The sequence below is a fragment of the Symphodus melops genome, assembly GCF_947650265.1.
Source record: "Symphodus melops genome assembly, chromosome: 1".
NCBI classification, from domain to species: domain Eukaryota; kingdom Metazoa; phylum Chordata; class Actinopteri; order Labriformes; family Labridae; genus Symphodus; species Symphodus melops.
The window spans coordinates 55193331-55208579 of record NC_136691.1 but is presented as its reverse complement, the minus strand read 5'-3'; the positions used below and the strand labels follow the sequence as shown (position 1 = coordinate 55208579).

The window sequence follows — 15249 nt, the reverse complement described above, 5'->3', positions numbered from 1 at the left end:
ACGGCAACAACAATAGAAGTTCTAGACAAATAAAAGTTAGCAATTTCTTGAGTTAAACCTACAAATACTGCCGTCAAACTAATTAACACTGTGCAGTTTAGACATGGTCACCTGCTCTGCTCTGTTTGCATGCAAGAAATTTTGAACCAATCATTCAAATAGAGTTTGGCAATATTTAGAACAAAAAAGTGCTTTAAAACCATGCACTTAAATATTCTCCTGTAAAAGCTTTCACATTTACTCTTTAAATCGGCATGTTATTTCGATTTAACTACACTAAGATTTATCCTTCAATCATTGAACTTTTGTTTGAAAACTGTGAAACCGGAGATGCCATTTCTTAAGTTGGTTTTCTTGACGATAGTTTGCATTGAAGCCAAAAAATCTTGCACTGCCGAGTCCCGCCTTTCTCCGTCTTGCCAAATAGTGATCCAGACGGGATGTTGGCAACGCGATTTGCTGCACCTACTTCCTGCTAAATAGTGATACACTGCGCGTGTGTGTGTGTGATGTTAGACTGCTTTTCTTTAAAACTGAGTCGTGACAGCGGAATCATTTAAAGCCCGAGCAGTATTTATAATTGGCTGCATTTTGACATTTCAAATTTGACGACAGTGTGCTTTTATTTTGTTAATCTGCATTGTAGTGCGCGCGCTGGTGCAGCAGGTGGCGCGCTCCCTTTTAGCGGCTTTAAAGCGTGAACAGATCCAGGGTCAGATCTGTGAGCCGTCTTTTATATAACAGAGAATCGAGCTCGCGCTAGAGCTGTTCTGGGAGCAGCCAACGTTCCAACTGTGACGCACGACGGAACGCAGCGCGCGCGCTGTAGAAAAAAAAGGCGTTCGTTTTGAAAGTGACGTCAGCTTCTGAGGGCGGAGTTTATTGCTTTTCCAACGACCAACGCAAGTGTCAAATGACCGCACCGCCCAACCGGGGAATTCAGGTACATAAAACAAACCAACAAGCTGTAAACTTACAATCAGAGCAGAGGAATTTTTGTTGAAAAAGCCCGAAGCCGAGCCCCCCCCTTTCACAGTTTACCTCTCCATTAACGCGTCCACTTTCGGGCTAACTCCATGGTGGTAGTGCAGAAACGTACTCCCAACTCACGCCGCGTCGCACCCTGGAAGTGTCAGGAAAACCTCAGGAGGATGCCGAGTTCTTCCGACTTGATGTGAAAGTCTCCCCGGCAAGATGTGAGATGAACCGAGAGAAAGCAGCGACCGCCGGGGCCAGCGACGTCATGTCGGTCCGCAGCTCGGTAAGAAGTGCGCTAGCTCCGTCCGTTAGCACACTCGGCTTAGTGCTAGTTTGTTTGTATTGTTTGTTTTCACCGGCACGTCAATAACGAACAAAGCTGGTCGAATGACAGCTTCAGGAATAACACGAACAAGCTGTTTCATAACAGTACAGGTGTCATTTTAAAATATTTGTCGTTGTTAGCCGGTTATTTAGCGGCGGTTTTTTTTTTAGCTTCACGAGCTAAATCCGTTAGCCAGGGTAACGTCAGCCGTTAATTCAAATTAACGTTAACTGTTGCTAGGTAACCTGTGATTTTATCTCTTGCTGATTACACGAAACTTTAGTCTTAGCAAAAAGCTGATTCAGATGTCCAAACCCTTTTCGGATTTTCACTGTAATCTGCTGAAAGTAAAGTCGTTGAGTTTTACCTTAATAATAATAATAACAACTTTGTTTATATAGGACCTTTAAAAACAATTGTTTACAAAGTGCTTTAGGGGTAAAAACAAACACATCAACATTTAAGGAACGATAGGAACAGAGGTAACTAGACAGACCAAACAGGAAGAATAAAAATAATATTAAAGCAAATGACAGAAATACAAGAGATACAACAGACAGGTTTGAAGAGGTCAAATCAAACAGGAGTGGGCTAAAAAAATTATATATATATATGTAAATAATAAAAACTGAGGGAGAGTAGGACATCACACCTTCAGACATGCAATCGTCACTAAGTTGAGTTTCTTTCCACCTTTCATTAATAAACACTGATACGATGCGATATACTTTATTGTCCCCTTTGGGAAATTTGTCTTCTTGGACTTGAAATGCTGCTAAACATTCAGTTGCTTCCATTCAATACAATCACTGGGTTGAATACAAACATTGAATACAAACAATAGAAAAAACCACATCCACAAAAAGGCACAAAACCATACAGAGCAACACAAAAATATATTGTTTGAAGTCGTTTTATTAAATCAATCAGTCTGTATTCGTGTGGCACTAATCCTTCACAAAAGTTATATCAGGATACTTTACTGAAAGAGCAGTTTTTTATATTATCTACAGAGACCAAACATTAGCACAGCAACATTTAGCAAAGTTACAGTAGTTTAAAAAACAACAACCTTTTAACAGACCCAGACTGGTGTTGAACATCCATCTGCCATGACTGTGTCCGGTTCAGAGAGAGGACGTGGGGTTAAAGCACCGAACAGTCAGCTCCTTTCCTCCTCTCCTCCTTTCCTGTCCTTTGTCCTTTGTGTATATTTTGCATTGAAACGCTGCCAATGATTGTAATGAATGGAAATATGACATTTAGATGTGAAGCTTTAAAACAGTGCAGTGTTGTCTTCTGATGGTGTGTGTAAGCTGTAATGTTATGAACGAAGGCACAAACATGTCCACAGTAAGGCCCCATGTCCAGCTCGCACTCGCATCAACGCTTTGTGTGCTGAGAGCAAAAAGCGCTGAACGTCAGCCCGGCCTCTATGACAAAAGTTTGCCGCTGTATGAACGATGCAGCTCCGTTACTTATTACTTAATGTTGTATTATATTTGAGATTGTTTGTTCCCTTTACGGTGACCATCAATCAGTATATTCTCGCCCTCCTACTCTGCCTCGATGACGAGCTTCATAATGAAGGCCCCACCATCACACGGAGCGAGGAGGATGTCGGTACAACACCATCCGTATGAGACAATACAGGGAATATCTCCGCCTTGTCCGGGAGCTGCTACTGGATGAAACCCGGTTCCAGTCATATTTCAGGCTTACTGAAATTAAGTAAATATGAAACTGCAACTTCTTCGCCATTGTTTTTGGTTGCCAAGGTGACGAGGACCGGCCTTTCAACCTTGTGATTGGTTCGTTGAAAAAAGCGCTGGTGACATCAGCAGCGCCTGTTTGAAAAGTTGAAAGATTTTTAGTTTGAGCGCTCTGCTGAAAACACTCTCTACCCATTCATTGAAAACAACTGAAAAAAGACGCTGGCGCTGAGAGAAAAACGCGAGGTGGACACGGGGCCTTAACAATCTCATTCATACAGCTGTGAAGTCCAAAATCACTCCACTGGGTCATTTATGCAACGTGTCGCTTATCTCCACATCTAAAGAGTGAAGGCTGCAGCTTTTATTCCAGGAGTCCAAAGTGACGTCTTCAGAGATCATATGCTGTTCAATCAACGGTCTGAAACTGTAACAATGACTATAAAAACGAGAACAGCAACAAGTGCTGCCATTGAACAGCCGACAACGGAGAACTATCGTGGTGTTTCACTGTAAATGTCTCGCACTGTTGGGGAATCATTTCAGTTTCATTTCACTCATCTAGGCCTCTGAACCAGTTTTGTTTTGACTTCCTGTGCATGGAGACACCTTGACTCTACTGTTGTCCGTCTTCAGTGGAAACAACATGAACCACATCCTGTAGAAGCCACAGACCTAAGAGCTGAATGATTTTGAGAGATGCAGTCATGTCAGGCGAGTCGCTGTGTAGTCAAAGTCTGAGTTGGAGTTCAGATATTCACACCAAACGGACATGTCAGAATAAAATCTGAGCCCGTTAACCGACCTGGAGCTCCATCAGACTGCTCAGGTTTAAAACACACTTTGTTGGACAGTCAGTTTCCTCTTTAATGAGCCTCAAACTGAGATTATCAGCAGCTTTACTCACAGCTGTAAATCTGAGACTAATGTGCAAACCGTAGTCACTCAGTGATCGGACTAAAACAAAGTGCTGTCGATTTAGTAAAACTGGATCGATTAATGACTCAGCTGGCGTATGGACATGTTGGAAGTTATTCTGACATCAATGCAACAAAAGGTTTGTTTGTTTGTTTGTTTTATGCAACTTTGTGGCGTTCTAACTCTGTCCACAAACGACCTGAAAAGTGGACAAGCTTGTCAAAATGTTCAATCCTTCCTGCTCGATGCCACGTTGTTTTTAAAACGATCGTTCTTGTCATGAAACTCTGCAGCAGGGGACGTTAAAATGCACAGGAGCATCGTTGACTTTGTTCCCAACAATTGTTTTTCAAGGGATCTGTTTGATCAGGGATTTGCTTAAACTGTTCATTCATGTTGTAGCTCTTTTATAGTTTAAAATATGTGATGATTTTGTATTTATTCATTTAGTTAGATTTAGTTTTGTTGAATAAGTAAGATAACAGATGAGTTAGTGCAGTTCCTATAAAAGCTTCTGTAATCTTGAGTTTATGTGGCGACTTGGACACAGCTCACCAGATTTGGCAGATGAGGGTAGCATGCAGTTTTACCAGAGACTGCAGACGCCATCATCCTTTTTGTTTGTTTACCAAATATGAACAAATCCAGCCCAAGCTATATCGTCCTCGCCTTGACAACGGAGTTTTACGTTCAGTGTTTTTAAAGGTTTTGCTTTCGGCGAGCCTCAGCTGCTGTCGGTGTGTTTTGATCTGCTGGTCTGAGGACGCTGTTAGCCTGCACATGCTACAACACAGCAGCAGGTGCAGCTCAGTAGACTGGATAACACAGCTGAGAGGTTCAGTGTAAGCATGCAGTCGTCATGTCTGAGTAACCTGCTGGTCGGAGATGAACAAGGAACAGGAAGTGAGGTGCTTTCCCCACAGATGAATATTTAATGTTTCTGCCTGTCTCTCTCTCTCCCCCCCCCACAGCGTGGCCGAGCCAGAGTGACTCATGCGGTGGTGGTGATCTTCTTGGAGTTCTTCGCCTGGGGGCTGCTGACCACGCCCATGCTGACCGTGAGTAAACACGGCATCAACACACCGGGGTCATCGTGGACGCCACGTGTTCCCACGACTGACAGACCTGCTACGAGTGGACGTCGGAGCTCTGTCCTCATTTCACACCTTCAAAACATTTGTGCAGTTTCCACAGGAGTTGTAGTTTATTAAAAAAATGGGGTTTTCCTCCAATTTGGAGGCTCTGAGACTTTAAGTATCTTTTGAACAATCAGATATTGAGAGGCGTGGGCATTCCTCAGTCCTCGGCTATTAAAGGATCAATTCAAGTTTCTTTATTCAGTGCTCACATGGTGTTCTGAACATTAGGCGTTTTTTTTGGTTTAATCTGTGTGACTTCTTAAGATATCACGCGGCTTCAGCGGTCTGAGCAAGTCAAAGCAAGTCGTTCTCCAAAATAAAGGTCTTTGTGATGTCACTGCGAGCGCCAAACCTCAGAAGACGGACCGTAACTTTGGTCCACAGTCACTGAAACGTTCCGAATGATGGAGCCTCATCTGGGAGGAGAAACACGATTGTAAACGAGGACTTGTTCAGTACACACACACACACACACACACACACACACACACACACACACACACACACACACACACACACACACACACGGCCCTTTGTGAGATCAAATGTGAATGTTTCCTGATTGCGAGCAGACCGGACAGCGGAGGAACAAAACCAGCCCTTGATGTAGAATCCACGTTACGTTTTCTATCATGACACACGGGAATGTAATCTGATTACATTGTATTAATACATTTATGAGTCGAGGACTTTAAATCGATCACATGAAGTGGAAAATAGCCTCTGTTGCGTGCGGCTGCATCAACATGAGACGTATGAGAGGTTTGTTTTTGTAGAGGAAAACCTCCTTCCTCCTTATGCGTCATGTGACCTGCACCACATGCTGATTGGATGTAAGGCGGACAGGAAGTAGCGCTGAGGTTTTTGAGGATACACGGACACCGGATTTATAAAACTGGACAATAAGTCAGAAAACTCAGGAAAGGGCCGGCTGTGGCTCAGTGGTAGAGTCGGGTCAGGGTTCGATCCCCAGCTCCTGCAGCTATGTCTGATGTGTCTTTATATAATAAAGGTCATCAGGGAGTGAATGTGGAGGTGAGACCTGCAGTGTCAAAGCTTCCTTCAGCTCGATGTACCATCACAGTCTGATCGTCAGGTTGACGTCACGACGGCACTCAGCAGGAATGTGTCCTTGCAAATATTTGAACGGGCCGAGTCAGAGGTGTGTTCAGTGTTCAGTACAGGATGTGCAGGTAGGTATGCTCCTGCCTTCAGCGCCATGTGAGCTAAATAATGATCTGTGTGTCTGCGATGGCACACGCGGAGCGTCAATACTCAAGTGCGTGTTCAGCCCAGAATGAAACCAGTCCGTCGGCTGTCATTATTACATAACCTCGAACATGAAGACGGGCGGAGTGACATGTGGAAAAAGAGCCACAGCCATGATTCAAACCCAGGCTGCCTCAGAGTGTCATAATTAATCCTACATTTAGCTTCCAGTCTTTGTGCTAAGCTAGGCTAAACACCTGTTATCAGCACGGAGACTTAATTAGAAAAATCAAAGTACCTGGCTGTCGTGTATTAGTGTGTTTGGATAAACGAACCGTTAACTGAACATTGTGCTGGTCGAGTCCGGACTCCAGTTTGTCCTTGAGCAGCTGAAATCTGCAGCGTGTGTATCACTGGAACAAAGAGACACAGTTTGGCTTACAAGAGGATCAATACTGCTTCCTCAGTCACACAGCTCTCTCCCTCTGATGCCCTTTAACACAGTCTCACTCTCTGTGTGTGTGTGTGTGTGCGCGTGTGTGTGTGTGTGTGTGTAGACGGTGAAATGATTTGTATTGCTTTATATAAACGGCACGCGTCATGTTGTCGTTTCAGGTCCTCCATGAGACGTTCCCTCAGCACACCTTCCTGATGAACGGCCTGGTTCAGGGCGTGAAGGTAAGGCCTCCAACACTTCACCATTTATATGAAAGGATGACTCTAAGGTGGACTGCACCTGACGGCGGAGGAAGCAACCCCTTCTTTTATCCAAACATCGTCACTGACCTCCGTCTGCTCTGTGCTCCTGTTCAGGGCTTTCTGTCGTTTCTGTCGGCTCCTCTGATTGGTGCTCTGTCAGACATCTGGGGCAGGAAGTCCTTCCTGCTCATGACGGTCTTCTTCACCTGCGCCCCCATTCCCTTCATGAGGATCAGCCCGTGGTGAGTCACTGTGTGTGTGTGTGTGTGTGTGTGAGACTGCGACTGCTTTGGATACAGTGTGATGTAACAGGCTGCAAAAGTCTTCACGTTTAAGACATTTAATATTTATTTTCTGGTTTCTATATTTCTGGCGGTTTCTGTTCTTATAAACGGATGTTTTCAGATCTCGAGTTTTGGATTCTCTGACTTGAATGTGAACCAGCTGATGGATCTGTGTCGGTCTGAATGGAGGGTTTGAGGATGCAGTCGTGGCTTTTGCTTGTGTTCATTTGCTCAGCGGTTGAGTCGGTTGTCTCTCAACCAGAGGGTTGGGGGTTCGATCCCCAGCTCCTGCAGCCACATGTCCGACGCACTCTTCGGTCTGAACACTTCACCTCGAGTTATCCCGCTGCTTCGTCTGCGCTGACTGCAGCCTCTCCCATCAGGTGTGAATGTGGAGCCGTCACCCGCTCAGTTAGCGTTCCTGACGTCGCTAAAAATAAACAAAAACAATCTGCACTATCGAATCGTCTCATCAGGACGTTGTCATGGCTCCCTGCCTGCAGCAGCAGCTTCTTTCTCTCCTTTCACACCTGGACAGGTGAGGTTGAGTCTCTTTGTTAGAGGGCTATGAAACCCCCCGTCATGATCCCATTCCTCCTCATAAGCCGAGCTAGCATAACAAGCAGAAGCGGGTCAGATCTTAACTGCATGGATCGTGTGTCCTGACAGACATCAGAGTCTCTGGATGTGAAAAGCTGCTTTAAAAACTCTTTTATTAGTTAAGCTATTAAACTTCTTTTTCCCTGTAATTATTCTGTAGTCACGCCGGTCACATGACCGATGATTGTTACTCAGAGCGTGATCCTCTGCCAACTGGAAGAGTGCGAGGAGGCTCTGCTGCAGCTTTTTGGAGTTTAAACCGTCACATGTTGTTCATGTGAGCATCAGCATGAAAACAGTCCCAGCACTGACACACACACACGCACACACACACACACACACACACACACGCACACGCACACTGCAGCTCAGTGTTCACACGTTCCTCTTCATAACAGCGCCTCATGGAAACCAGCAGCAAACATGAGCGTTGTTTCCTCTGACACTGGATGACGGAGAGAAACCAAAGCGCTCCTTTAGAGGCGGAGCCTAACAGCTTTCAAAGGAAGGAGACGTACAGAGGCTGTTTCTCTGCGTCTGGACTTATTGTGACGAGACGGAGCGCACGACTCGGCCCACGCGCTCATCTTTCTACAAAACAAACACGAGACCGAAGAATCTCGATGTATTAATGTGAGCAGAGTCGTTTACTTCGGTCTGTTCGCCGTAACGTTTTTAAATAGGGAGAGCCTCGTTGTTTTTATTGGTTCAAAACGTTTGATGACTTAATGATTCAATAAGACGGCTCATTAATTATTCACCATCGTTAAGGTGTTCAAATATCGCTCTCTGAGTCTCTCAGGAGTTTTGTGCAGGCGTGAAGAAGCCTTTCACCTTCTCACCCAGAACGCAGCCCTCTTGTATTGCTGATCTGTGTGTGTGTGTGTGTGTGTGTGTGTGCGTGTGTGTGTGCAGGTGGTATTTCGCTCTGATCTCCGTCTCAGGGATTTTCGCCGTGACCTTCTCGGTGATCTTCGCCTACGTGGCCGACATAACAGAGGAGCACGAGAGGAGCACGGCCTACGGACTGGTAACTATAACACTGTTTTCAAAGAGCAACAGAGTGATGTCATCCACGAAGCCGCACGACTGTAGAAGAGTACGGTGGTCATTAAAGAGGGCGGAGTCTCCGTCCATTATGAACCGGGGTCACAGGATGTACACGTGCAGGTCTTTGAGCTGTCTGAGTGCGTTATGGAGACCCGTGGAGACCAAACTGATTATATCAGAGCTGCTGCAATGCATTCTGGTCCGTAAGGTTGTAAAAATGTTCAACACGTGACGCTTTTAGATACTAAGTGTTTTTAAAACCACACGATCTCTCTCTCTGATTTAACTGATGTGTCATTATCGAAAAGTACCAAAGCTTAAAAAACAAACAGGCTGGTGTCCGGACTTCAGAGCTTTCCTTTGACTGACGGACACCGACATGTGTTTGGCCACGCCTCCTCCGTGCTGAAGCCTCTCGCCCTCCTCCCCTCGCCTTCGCACGTTAGCAGACTTCAGTTAGCTTGTAGCCTCTTCTCTTTAGTCCTACACAAGGGGAGGAGCCGGCCGTCCCGTCCATGTAAACACAGCTCTGACAACAACACAGCCAGCAGGACAGTCAGGACTCACACACACATTTACACACAGGACACACTGGAGTTATGATTTATTCATGTGCCTGGTTGATGATCACACACGGTAATATTTGGAGCTGCTACGTTTTGTTAATCTGCGTTGTTTCCAACAGGCGCACGCGTCATGTGACTGCGTCATGTGACCGCTAAAAGCTTCACATTGTTTAATGAACAAAGAGAATTAAAAGAAAGCCGAGCTGCTTTGAGTTAATAACATGAATACAGTCGATGAAAACCCGGCTAAGAGTGCAGACGCACAGTTTGAACTCAGCCGCTCGACACGTTTCTCCCCAAAGCTGCTGAGCCAATCAAAAGCTTTCAGATTAAATCTTTGTTTCTGCAGAAGGAATGAAACTTTCAATATGAGATATTTACCCTCCTCTTCAAACGAGCAACAAAGAAAGGGTCCAAACATCTCCCAGCATCCTTCACTCCTTCGTGGGACTTCAGTCCAGAGTTATCAGTGCCATTTATTGATCACTTATTGAGTTTAGTCTGTATGTATGCAGGTGGCAGCATGATGTTAGCGCGGTCTGTTTTAAGGGATTTCCAGGAGAGGAAAAGGTTTCACATGTCGACCTGCGTGAAAAACACACAAACATCTTTAGAATCCAACGTGTTGGATGTAAAGTTTGATCATTTTGTCGTTTGTGTGTTTTTTTTAAGGTCTCTGCCACTTTCGCAGCCAGTCTGGTGACGAGCCCCGCCATCGGCGACTTCCTGTCCGCTAAGTATGGCGACAGCCTGGTGGTCCTGGTCGCCACGGTGGTGGCGGTGGCGGACATCGCCTTTGTGTTCTTCGTGGTCCCGGAGTCGCTCCCGGACAAGATGAGGCTGACGTCCTGGGGCTTCCCCATCTCCTGGGAGCAGGCCGACCCCTTCGCTGTGAGTCGGCTTCACTGTGACAGCACGGGGTCAGAGGTCACAAGTTGTTTGTTTGGACGTGACCTCATCACACGACGGGTCAAAGGAGGATCGGCTCCAGCGGGAGGACGGGTCATATTTTCAGTGGTCATGTGACCTCGCTTCTCATTCGTCTGCTCTCGTTATCTGAGTCTGTAGAAGAGCGGAGAGAAGACCAGCTGAGTGTCTTTCAGTCCAAACATCAGTCCAGATGTTTTATTTTCTTATTTAACAAGAAGTGGAGTCAATAATGTCATTAGAGAAATGTTCTCTGATGTTTTCATCTAAGAGAGGAGTCATCTCTTCTCAACGTGTCTCCTATAGACGAGCCCCCTGCTGGCTACAAGAAAGAATACAGGGTTTTTGGGGGGGTTTTATTAGACCGCACAGGCTCCGCCCACTCCTGATACACAGTCAATGAAGACGTTTTCTGTAGTTGGAGCTTTAATTTTGAACCCTCCAGAGATCATCTGTTTCCGTTGGTTCTGTTTCACGCGGCTGAGCTCCGCGTGAAGACGCGACGCGTGTAGAAAGCGTGGAGGTCAGAAAATAAAAAGATTTGCTGGGTGTAAAATGCAGGTGGGCTGGATGGTGACGGGTTGTTAAAACGTTACAGTAAATCTCTCAGGTATTTAAAGATGTCTGCCAGGTGTCAGCTGATGGATTGATGGATTGATTAGTATTTATTGATCTCTGGTTTCCTCCGTGTGCTCAGTCTCTGCGGCGTGTGGGGAAAGACAGCACGGTGCTGCTGATCTGTGTCACGGTGTTCCTGTCCTACCTGCCCGAGGCCGGACAGTACTCCAGCTTCTTCCTCTACCTGAGACAGGTGAGCACACACACAGACACACAGACACACACACACACACACACACACACACACACACACACACACACACACACACACACACACTGAGAGAATTCTCTAATAATTTGAATCATTTATAAATCACTTTGGGGTCTTCTGTCCGCTCACGCCGCTTTGTGCACAGGCAGCACTCAGAGACCACAGTTTCTTTTCACCAGCACTAATTGTTGCTAGGTAACGAGGGTTAACCTCCACGTCCCTCTGTTAGGTCCATTAAGTGTGTTTTTAAATAGCTTCGTGTGCTTCTATTCAAGGAGGCGTCACAAAGGAAACATGAGGACGATGTAAACCAATCACATTGTTCCCTCCAGTGGAGACGAGTCGGACTCGCTCCTCCTGTTGTTGACACACTGATATCAGTTTATTTTGATTTTTCATGAGGAGGAGGAGGAAGTGACCTTTGGAGCCGCGTGCAGCGAGGTTTGATGCTCAGAGGACGCGGGATCAGTGTCGATGTTCAGGACCGCGATGATATCAAACTTTATGTTTAAAACTCCTGAACAGGAACGCAGTTTGAGTTCTTTCTGCCATAAAGAAACATTTTCCTCCTGTGTTTCAGGTGATCGAGTTTTCACCTGCAGCCATCGCTGGCTTCATCGCCATGGTGGGAATCCTCTCCATAGTGGCTCAGGTACAGACACGCCCACTCACACCTGAAGAGTAAAAGCTTCACAGCTGGTTTGCTTACTCTCTCCTCCCTGTCTCAGACTCTGTTCCTCAGTGTGTTAATGAGGACCATCGGTAACAAGAACACGGTTCTGATGGGTCTGAGCTTTCAGCTCTTCCAGCTGGCCTGGTACAGCTTCGGCTCCGAGCCGTGGTGAGTCCGTCGGGTTCTTCTTCGTGTTTCTGTTTAGTTTTCTGCTCGGCCGTCTCGAAGCTCACGTTGTGTGTTTTGTGTTTTGTTTCAGGATGATGTGGGCGGCAGGAACAGTAGCAGCCATGTCCTCCATCACATTCCCCGCAATCTCTGCTCTGGTGTCACACAGTGCAGCACCGGACCAGCAAGGTCCGCATCCCCGTCTACCTGTCTCCCTGTCTGTCTGCTCACATGTCCACCTGTCTCTTTACCTGTTGGTCCTTCCACCTGTCTGTCCTCTGAAGTCACTCGTCCGTCCACCTGACTGTGACCTGTCTTTTACCTCCTCTTCTCTTCCGTCTAAAAGTTTTGGTTTCACATTTGATCCCCGGTGTGTGTGTGTGTGTGTTTCTTTGTGTGTGTGTGTGTGTGTGTGTGTGTGTGTGTGTGTGTTCAGGTGTGGCCCAGGGGATGATCACAGGTATCAGAGGTCTCTGTAACGGTCTGGGTCCGGCCCTCTACGGCTTCATCTTCTACGTCTTTCACGTGGAGCTCGACAACATGGAGCCAGTGTCAGGAGGCAGCACACCGAACGCAGAGGTACACACACACACACACACACACACACACACACACACACAGACACACACACACACACACACACAGACACACACACACACACACACACACACACACACACACACACACACACACAGACACACACACACACACACACACACACACTCACACACACACACACACACACACACACACACACACACACACACACACACACACACACACACACACACACACACACACACACACACACACAGACACAGCTTTAGGCTCCTGTCTGGTTTGGTTATTTTCAAATATAATGTATGCAGACATTCCTCCCTCGTGTTGTCTGAGTCATCTGTAAAACGAGATTTTTAAATCAAACATTGGTTTTAAATGTGAAGCTGCTTCTCTCTCAAAGGAGCTACTGCAAATGAAACTCTGACACCTAGTGTTTAAAATGGGTACTGCAGCCCAGATCCAAAACATGGTAAAAAGCTGTCAGTGAGCAGTCGGCGTCGATCTAAAGGGAGGAAGGACAAATGTTTGGAGCGTAACAGCTTTCTTGTTTCTGTGTTTAATTTAAATAAAGTTTTGGAATTGACTGTTACAATAAATATTTCCTTCTCTGTCTGCAGAAGCTGATGGTCCCCGGTCCTCCCTTCCTGTTCGGAGCGTGCGCCGTCTTACTCGCTCTCATCGTCGCCATCTTCATCCCCAACCACCAACTGGGCGACGTCAAGACCTGCTCCAACTGCAAGTCCTCCTCGACCCTCTCGCACACGCAGAGCGGCAGCCCTCTGGCCACGTCCACCAGCGACGCCGAGGACATCGAGCCGCTCCTGCAGGACAGCAGCCTGTGACTTGACGAGCGGCCGCGGGCCTAAGCCTCGTCTGCTAGTCCCGCCCCGCTCCAGAATAAACCGCCTTTTATTTTTTTATTTCTTCAAAAACCCGGATGAGATTAAAGAGGCAGGTAGGCGGCGATCTCACTGACGAGCTTTATTTCCTCACATGACGGATTATTTGTAATCCCTTTGATAAAGTGAGTGTTCCTCTCTTTTAGTTCTTAAACATCCAGACTCCGTTTTAATCTCATTTCTTTCGTTGGTTCATTTCAGTTTTTGCTTGTTGGTCCTCGTTCTCCTCGCTCACGCCCTCTGCTGGTGGCAGACGGAACATTAACACGCTTTAGTTCATTTCTCTTCACACATGTGGCGACCGTCACGCGTGTGTTTGAGCAGCTGTTACTCGGCGAGGCAAACAGTCGGACCCCCTCCTCGCTAACCAGTCACGCCTTTTAGTTTGAAGACCATTTTTCTTTAAATCTAGTTTCTGTGGAGCACGACGGTCTCCAGCACAGAAGAGATGAAAGGAACATTTTGGAGGTTTTTCTTTGAGTAGTTCAAAGTCGCCTTGCCTCTGTGTGTGTCACCTGACGCCACCCGTCTGCTCTGCAGAGGTTAAGACATCCAGCGCTCCCCGGCTGGAGTGGAGGCTGAGCCGTGTTGACACAGTCGGAGTCCAGGCTCGCACGACGGGCTCAGAGAGGACGCTGAGGTCAGAGCTTCTCTCTCTCCCTCGAGGTGACTCATGGGATTTGGAGTCCTGCAGGGGCGGCCGCTCAGTTGTTCTCCGTTGTTGCTGTTTATCTCACTCACACTGAGCATGTGCAGACCCCCGACAGGCTGTGACATCATCCTGCGCTCCAGAGGAAGGACGACCTAAAACGTGCGTGAGACCAGAAACTCGTCTTTGTGTGTTTTTAGGAAAATAAATTCAACCAGTTTGAAGTGTGTTTAGATTTTTAAATACTTGAATTAGTAAAGCTGTTCGACCTGAAAGTGCTCCTCCAATCATATCAAGCGCTCCCAGTTACTGATGTTTGTTTGTGGAGGTCGATCCTCTTGTTGTCTTTAGGTTTTGAACCCTCACAGACTTTGGATCACTGAGTCACATCGTGCCATGTTCTTTATTTTTCTCTGTTTTCTACTTTGAACCTTTTTGTTTTTTTGTGAAGAGATCGAGCGATGTCATTCCAAAACAAAAGACGCCTTCCTTTCTCGTTTAAGAGTCACGTTAACGAAGACGAACCTGCTGACAAAGACGGCCAATGAAATGTTGGCGTCTCCCTCCATGTTTTGCCGAAAAACACCTGAGAGTCCCGACGATGAGGAAGACGATGGTGTCGTGTAGCTTCATCGAGCACAATCATGACTCTTCCTCACGTTTTGAACACGTCGTCGTTCAAATAACTCAAATCCTCACCCATCCGTCTGACTGTAAATTAATTATTTAGAACGATTTCAAACTCTTACCGTCTGTTCATGAAACTCTCTCGACTCCGCTGTCACTCGTTTCTGATCTCGCGCTTCACATTCCTGTCCGCCACTGATCCTTCCTTCTTTAAGATGTCAAAAAAACAGAAACAGGAAGCTGGACTGACGGTGTTTTTTAGAGTCCGTGTGAAATCCTGCAGAGCTGTGACTCAATGTCCCATAATGCACCTCACCTGGTTTGTCTGTGGTGTTTGTGTTTATGTTTCCCCTCGAGCGTCTTCACTCAGCACGACTTCACGAACAACACTGAACAGAATGAGCGATTTGAAGCTCCGGCTGTGGATCGGTGATCT

General features: G+C 46.5%; 1 protein-coding gene across 1 annotated transcript; it reads left to right on the top strand.

The window, feature by feature from the left end:
• Positions 1–921: 921 nt before the first annotated feature.
• Positions 922–13609, top strand: mfsd14bb (major facilitator superfamily domain containing 14Bb). The gene is made up of 12 exons (XM_079370269.1): positions 922–1261; positions 4905–4991; positions 6897–6959; positions 7095–7222; positions 8780–8894; positions 10153–10371; positions 11105–11218; positions 11817–11888; positions 11965–12077; positions 12169–12266; positions 12514–12656; positions 13256–13609. Exons 1-12 carry the CDS (start codon positions 1202–1204, stop codon positions 13478–13480), a joined length of 1437 nt encoding a protein of 478 aa, XP_079226395.1. The 5' UTR covers positions 922–1201; the 3' UTR covers positions 13481–13609.
• The last annotated feature ends 1640 nt before the right edge of the window (positions 13610–15249 follow it).

Excerpts from the sequence above, each read along its gene's own strand:
- mfsd14bb (XM_079370269.1), top strand. The coding sequence starts at position 1,202 with ATGAACCGAGAGAAAGCAGCGACCGCCGGGGCCAGCGACGTCATGTCG. Across the intron at positions 11,889-11,964 it reads TCCTCTCCATAGTGGCTCAG|ACTCTGTTCCTCAGTGTGTT; the intron begins GTACAGACACGC and ends TCCCTGTCTCAG. Across the intron at positions 12,078-12,168 it reads AGCTTCGGCTCCGAGCCGTG|GATGATGTGGGCGGCAGGAA; the intron begins GTGAGTCCGTCG and ends GTTTTGTTTCAG.